General features: G+C 34.5%; 1 protein-coding gene across 1 annotated transcript; it reads right to left on the reverse strand.

Moving 5' to 3' along the window:
• Nucleotides 1-4,204: 4,204 nt before the first annotated feature.
• On the reverse strand, nt 4,205-5,551 carry LOC133334340 (uncharacterized). The gene has a single exon (XM_061542629.1). The coding sequence runs from the start codon at nt 5,549-5,551 to the stop codon at nt 4,205-4,207; it is 1,347 nt and encodes a 448-aa protein (XP_061398613.1).
• Nucleotides 5,552-8,395: the final 2,844 nt, after the last annotated feature.

Genomic DNA, 8,395 nt, shown 5'->3' on the forward strand with positions numbered 1-8,395 from the left:
ACCCAAATGTTGCTGTGAATACCTTAGTGCTGGTACACGAAGACAATGTTCCTCCTCAGAAGTGGCTAATGGGTAGAATTATTGAAACTATAAGTGGAGGAGATGGACGAATACGAGTTGCCGAAGTAAAAACCAAGAAAGGAATTATTCGTCGACCTATTCACAAATTAGCCATGCTCTTAAATTGAAAGTGTCCTTTCAATGGGGCCGGTATGTTAGGTCAACGCATATTTATTGTCATCAATTCATGTAATTTATACTTAATTTATCAATTGTAATTATTAAAATCGTCAAAATTATTACTATTTACATTGTTGCATGTTGATCGGTGTCCACTGTATCTTTTTTCGCGTTTGTTAATATTTCTTTCTCTGCTTTCGTTGGCCGTAAGCATAGCTAAGTAAATAATCGAAAACGAATATTTGCAATGAGTTGTTTGCTGTTCTTTCTAATGATAGTTAGAAATACAAACAGCATATATATTTCACTCAATTATACATTATTGCAGAATGCACTCAAGTAGAGGTACCGATCTGCATGTGTGTCTGTCGATGCATTTTTTGTATTCTTCTTCTCACTTTTGTTATTTGTTAAATTTGTCCAGTTTTTAGAAATAATAAAGAACACATTCGAAAAGGAGTTGGAGCTGTGCGCATTTTTTTGATTTTGCCGGTCTTGATATTTGGTGGTTTTTTACATTTACACTGGGAAGAACCCTCAGCATAAAAGTTGATTTTTTAAGTTTAAAATTAAGTTTATGCTACTCCAGAAAAACGCTTCTGGATTGAACACATAACTTTACTCTTTCGTGTATTAATTGAGAGTCCGTTTGCAGATAACCACGTTACTAACACATTGATATTAAAATGTATAGAGGACTGCAAAACATCTAAAAACACAAATCTGCAAGTCATCAGCAAATGCAAATGACATGCAGCTCCTACTACTAATACAACTTAGCAAATCATTAACATACATAACAAACAATAGAGGCCCAAGTACAGACCCCTGGGGTACACCACTACTCACAGGGAGCATTCCAGAAACAACATTCCTACAACAAACATACTGATTCCTTCCAAACAAATACGACAAGATAAGCTTACAAGCTGAGGACGAAAAATTGAACAAACGATGCAATTTTCTGATTAAATTGGCATGATTAATTTTGTCAAAGGCTTTCTCTAAGTCTACTGACAACAACACACAACAACCTCCCGCACCAACAGTCTTCCTTATATTGTCAGTCAATCCAACAAGAAGAGATGCAGTGCCGCCATTACATCTAAATCCATACTGGCTCTCATGTAATAGAGAATTTTCGCCAATATAAACTATCTTTCATGACATACTCAACCATTTTAGAAAGAATCGACATTATAGATATAGGCCTATATTCACTAGAATCGCCATTCTTTTTTTGAATAGGCACTATTTTTGCAATTTTCGACATCTCTGGAAACACAGACATTGTTAACATAGAATTGACAACGTGCAACAAGAATTGACCAACAAGGGGAAACACAAGCTTTAGAAACTTTAGCTGAAATCCATCATATCCAACTGCCGTGGACTTGATTTTATTGAAAGCATCAACAATCTCAGCATAATTAATTGCACGAAAGGAAAAACCATCAAAAGCATCAACAGGAATACAAGAAACATTAAAAAAATCTACATCTAAAACATCCCACTAGATCCTACTATCAAAACATTTTTGGTGACCCCGACGCAAAAATGTTTTGATAGTAGGATCTAGTGGGATTCAATTCAAACACATAAATTTGAACTGACACTTAGTATCCAAATTAATTTCCTTGCAAGCACATGAACTTGAAGGAAGCCGCCTAAATAGTAATTAAAACTCTTAGTTTAGTCACTACAAAAGACGACTGAATTTTCTTTATTTCTGGCTTTCTTTATATACATAATTTCTTAACATTATTAATTACAAAATGCTATTGATAAATGCTGATACTAATTAATAGTAATGTAGGTCGACTACTAGTAAACATTAAATGCTATGTAAGCAAAATAAATAAATGTGTTAAAGAAACTTTAAAACATTGCAAAAAGTGAATGAACCAATGGCCAATGAACTAAAATAAAGAAAATTAACTGTAACAATAAAATAGTCCAAATATGTGATATAATAATGCTGTAAAAGCAGTTTAAAACTTATAAATATGTAGGTGTGCTTGATTTTTGTATTTATTGTTTGTTTTGGTAATTAAATATAAAGTATGTTTATAGAACAATAAAAAAAATATATATATTTATGTATGTTTTAACATTCTCCGCCGCGTTGACATTGTTCAAGTAATGAGTGCGCCTGGGTTGGATGCATGTGGGGATGACTCCATTGTAACATCGATTGTTGATTGATGAGATCTTATAGCTGGTGTAGGTATGAATTGAGATGGCTTCTTAAATTTTGTGTGGATCCTCCAACTCAGCAGGCCAAGTAAAATAAGAATGCAGCAAGCTAAAGATGCGTAGCTAACTGCATGATGATGTTGATTTGATGAGTGTATTAATTGTGGTAGGTGTTTTAGAGTTGATTCATGCAACTGTTTTTGTATATTATCCAATTCTTCTCGATGAATCTTGTAAGAGGTGGTATTGGTATTTGTTGAAACCTTTTTAATTTCCTCTTGTCGACTTATATATTGAATGCCTTTCAATCTTACATAGGATGTATGTAAACTACTGGAAGCTGCAAAATGTCCATGTATCGTAACAAATTTGTTTTTTATTACGCAGTTAGGACCAATTTCCATTATTCCGGAATTTTTAATGATGATGAGGTTGAGTTCAGATCCGCATACCATTGAAGATTCAATATCGGCTGTAGTAGCAAAGATCCATTTATTTTGATGATGTAATTGACTCCAAACTGCGGTTCCAGTAATTTTGTGAAGACGGCAATTGCTAGTTGATTGGTTATTGAAGATACTGATCTCGCAAGGGTTAACAAGTGCATTTTTCTTGAGCTTTGACTGCTGATTTCTGCAAATATATTCATCATCGTTTGGTTTGAAGCAGCTTGAAATATCCTCTGATTTGAAAAGAATGTATTCTTCTCTATGTGCATCGGTAGATATGTATTCCGTTTCAGGTAGAATGGCGATTAAGGTGTCATTTTGTATTGTTGGAACTGCAACTATTTTGAACAACTCAAAAAACTGTTGGTTAACTAAGGGTATCTTCACTTCAAAAATTATTTCATATTTTGTAACAGCCCCCTTGACACTCATAAGCTTATAAAGTTGAATCAAATTGTCACCTGCTGTTGGCAAAGCATGTGAAATTGGAAGATTAGCCTTGATGACACTAATTTCTTCTTTCAATTGATGAGGAGCCAATAACAGGGGACTGATTTTTCCATGATGAGTATCGGTAAGTACATTAATGATTTCGGCCTGTGTTCTCTGTAGGTTTATTGCGGATAACATCAAATGCGTTGATAGAAGTCCAAACAGTTGAGAATTGTTGAATTGGGCGGATTCTTCAGCTATATCGTTATTCTGTTTGTCAACCATTTTCAAAATCTCCCGTATTTTTTGGTGAGTGTTAATCTCATCCTGTTTTATAACATTAATAGTTGAATCAATTATTGAAGTCTGATTTTTCAATAGACTGATTATGTGGTCCTGTTCGCCTTTTGCTGGTTGATGGTCTTTGACATTTCTTCTGCATAGTCCGCATCAAGAACGCCAAAAAGTGAGTGCGCAATATTGCCAATTATGTTGAATGGAGATCTTTTTACACGTTTATTGATGAATAATTCCTTGTCTTGTAGTAATTCATTTTTCGTCTGCTTCAGATTGTATACAAAAATGTTGCACATCTCATACTGATGCATTACAGGGCACATTTGCTGCAACGTTTGTAAGCTGGATGCCAATGACTCTATTTCCGAAACAAAGGGCTTCAAGTCATAATATACTAACATCTTCCATTCTGCCGTATTCAGTTTCACTGTTCCTAATCCTTCAAAATATAATCCCGGATCATTGTGAAATTGTGTAACTTTCAAATTGTTGCACAGGACCGTAGGTATTAGGAACAATGTTAATAATACTGATAGTATTATAGGACTGTTTGCAATTCTCACTCTTTTTGCCGGAATGGCATCTCTTCCATGTTCATCTGTTACCGGCTTTTTCTTGTGGGAAATTGTGCTTTCTTTTTCCATTTTGTACTACCGGGCCCCCCCGAAATGAAATCCTGAGTACGTTGCTGCTTCCGACCATCTTTTCCAGAATTGGTGCTTAATATGCGAAATTAACTTCCAGTGTGTTATACTGGATGTTTTCGAAGTTTCTGCTCTACTATCTACCTGTGAAGTTAGAGCTTCGCCGATTAGAAAATGTCCCGGCGTCAATGCTTCAAGGCAATCTGGATCGTTTGAAAGAGGTGTGAGCGGACGCGAATTCAAAATAGCTTCGATTTCTACTATTATTGTCTCTAATTCTTCATGAGTAAGTGTTTCCGTTGAAACACTACGGACCAAGAGACGTTTTGCGGACTTCACTGCAGCTTCCCATAAGCCTCCGAAATGCGGAGCTCTTGGTGGAATGAAATGGAACTGTATGCCCTTGGAACTTGCAGCTGATAAAAGTAGCTCTTGCGTCTTGTCCGAATATAAGGTTTCAGATAATTCCTCTAAACTATTTTTGGCTCCAACAAAGTTTGTAGCGTTATCGCAATATATATTTTGGCAGTGATCTCGGCGAGCTATAAATCGTTTAAGAGCGCCAATGAATGATTCAGTTGATAGGTCCGATACGAGCTCTAAATGAACAGCCGTTGTTGCAAAGCAGCAGAATACAGCGACATAAGCCTTTGTTGGTCGTTTGCCCCTGACCTTGTAATGTATCCAAAATGGTCCACAGTAGTCGACTCCAGAGTTGATAAATGGTCGAGCAGGAACTACCCTTGTTGCTGGCAAATTTCCCATTATTTGTTGATATAGCTGTGGTCGCGCTCTATTACATTTTATGCATTTTTGAACGGTAGCCCTTGCTGTTATCTTGCCTTTTATTGGCCAGAATCGCTGTCTTATTGTGTTTAACAGGGCTTGAGCTCCACAATGTTTGTTTTCTTCGTGAACTGTCTTAAATAGCAATTTCACCAATGGATCATTATAAGGCAATGTCATTTGGTGTTTCGCATCCATTTGTAGCATAGCATGTTCCAATCTTCCTCCAACGCGAAGAATGCCTTCATCATCCAAAAACGGTGATAAACTGCATAACGAGCTATGCTTATTAATCTGCTTTTCAGCCTTCAATGCGTTGATATCAGCTGCAAATTCGGATGATTGTACGGCTTGAATTATTAGACGAAGGGAGTCGTCTAATTCGTTGGAAGACACTGCTATATGTTGAGGCCGGTGTGCCTTTTGCATACGTACATTCCTGGTGAATCTAAGCACGTATGCCAAAATTCTTTGTAACTTCCTGAATGAATTTTTGTGCTCTATCATATGTATTAGATGCATGTCAGAAGCTACTATTGACGTCGTAGCTGCAGTCTTTAACTCCATGCTATTTGTTATATCCTCTTGCGGAGAGAATTTGGTCGGCCATAGTTCTTCTTTTCCATGAAGAAAAACTGGACCATGAAACCATAATCGGCATTTAGAAAGATGAGCTGGCGAGTGTCCTCGAGATAAAATGTCGGCAGGGTTTTCTTTTAACTTAACGTGGTTCCATTGTTCTGGCAATGTTAAGTTTTGTATGGTGGATACCCTATTAGCCACAAAAGTCTTATATACGTTGGACCTTGATTTTATCCAGGCGAGTACTATCTCAGAATCAGTCCATAAAAACATCGGATTATTCTAAAGCCTTAGGTCATTTTTCACCCTGGTAGCCAGTTGAGCTGCTACCACTGCGGCACATAGCTCTAATCGTGGTAGAGTTTGTTTTTTGAAAGGAGCTACCCTGGATTTAGCACAGATCAGACGTACAACTACTTGTCCATCTTTTCCAATAAAACGAATATAAATAGCCGCGCCAAAAGCTCTTTCCGATGCATCGGCAAACACATGCAACTGAATTTTCGTCGGGATCTCCCCACAGAATACATGTCGCGGTATCTTAAAGTTGTTGAGACCTTCCAATTCCCTTCGAAATGTTTTCCAAGTGGCACAAAGTTTTTCGGGTAATGCTTCGTCCCAATCTAATGTATGTTGCACAGCTGCTGAATAAATATTTTTGCCTTCACCACAATCAGTGCAAGTAGGCCAAGCGGATCAAACAATTTTGCTAGTTCAGACGTAACTACTCGTTTTGATTATGATCAATGTTTGTTTTTACACAAAATTGATCTGCTTGCGGCATCCAATATAATCCCAACGTCTTTATTGTTTGAGATTCGTTGAGATCCAGGTTCACTTCTCGATCGCTATGTGGTATGTCCTTCAGCAATCTTGGTGTATTGGATGACCATTTCCTTAGAATGAAGCCGTGTTGTTTCAAGATTGTTACTAACTCCTTTTGGATTTCAATAGCTGTACTTAGGCTATCTGCACCGCCGAGACCGTCATCCATATAAAAATTATCTTTCAGCATTTGTGAGCCTAATGGATAACGCTCCATGTTCTCGTTTGCAATCTTTTGTAAGCATTTTGTAGCCAGATACGGTGCTGAACGTGTCCCATATGTGACCGTATTAAGTTTGTAATAACTAGACCTCGGATTTTTGCATATTTTTTATGCTTTATCCGATTGGACTCAAATTTTGTATTTAGGCGTTTCATGCTTTAATTGATCGATATTTGGGGTCATGTCAAAAATATGCAAAAAATATGCAAAAAATATGCAAAATATATGCAAAAAATATGCAAAATATATGCAAAAAATATGCAAAATATGCAAAAAATATGCAAAATATGCAAAAAATATGCAAAATATGCAAAAAATATGCAAAATATGCAAAAAATATGCAAAATATGCAAAATATGCAAAAAATATGCACGGTATGCTAGGTCGATATGCGTTAAATATATGCAAAAAATATACAAAATATGCATTGTCGATATGCAAAATATGAGAAAATATGCAAAATATGCAAAATATATGCAAACATATGCAAAATATGCAAAAATATGCAAAAATATGCAAAATATGCAAAAATATGAAAAATATGCAAAAATATGCATAATATGCAAAACATATGCAAAATATGCAAAAATATGCAAACATATGCAAAATATGCAAAAATATATGCAAAATATACAAAAATATGCAAACATATGCAAAAATATGCAAACATATGCAAAAATATGCAAATTATGCAAAAAATATGCACGGTATGCTAGGTCGCACTATTAAAGATAGAACTTTGAAATTTTGCACATATATTATTATTACTCCTAGGATGTTTGGTATTGGAAATGGGATATATCGGTCCACGTTTTAGTATATCGCCATATAACGGTTAAATATGTTTGCATGTTTTATACATATATTTAGCAAATTTTTCATAATGCCCCAAAAATCTAACAGTTGAACCATGAAACGCATACATACAAAATTAGATTTCTATAGGTAAAAAACAAAGAAAGCACACAAATTCGAAAACTACCATGAAAAATCTTTTTTTTTTTTTTTTTTTTTTTTTGATTAAAATAATTGCATATGTGAAATATGTTGCTCATATTTTGCATATTTTTGCCAATATTTTTCATATTTTTTGCATATTTCTCGCATATCGACCTAGCACACCGTGCATATTTTTTTGCATATTGTGCATATATTTTTGCATATTTTGCATATGTTTGCATATTTTGCATATGTTTGCATATTTTGCATATATTTTGCATATTTTTGCATATTTTGCATATGTTTGAATATTTTTGCATATTTTGCATATGTTTGCATATTTTGCATATATTTTGCATATTTTGCATATTTTTGCATATTTTGCATATGTTTGCATATTTTGCATATATTTTGCATATGTTTGCATATTTTGCATATATTTTGCATATTTTTGCATATTTTGCATATGTTTGCATATTTTGCATATATTTTGCATATTTTGCATATATTTTGCATATGTTTGCATATTTTGCATATATTTTGCATATATTTTGCATATTGTGCATATATTTTGCATATTTTTGCATATTTTGCATATGTTTGCATATTTTGCATATATTTTGCATATTTTGCATATATTTTGCATATGTTTGCATATTTTTGCATATTTTGCATATGTTTGCATATTGTGCATATATTTTTGCATATTTTGCATATGTTTGCATATTTTGCATATGTTTGCATATTTTGCATATTGTGCATATATTTTGCATATTTTGCATATGTTTGCATATTATGCATATTTTTGCATATTTTGCATATATTTTGCATATGTTTGCATA

This window comes from Musca vetustissima, unplaced genomic scaffold, assembly GCF_032173495.1.
Source record: "Musca vetustissima isolate MV318-11 ecotype Yass unplaced genomic scaffold, APGP_CSIRO_Mvet_v1 utg628624, whole genome shotgun sequence".
Classification (NCBI taxonomy): Eukaryota; Metazoa; Arthropoda; class Insecta; order Diptera; family Muscidae; genus Musca; species Musca vetustissima.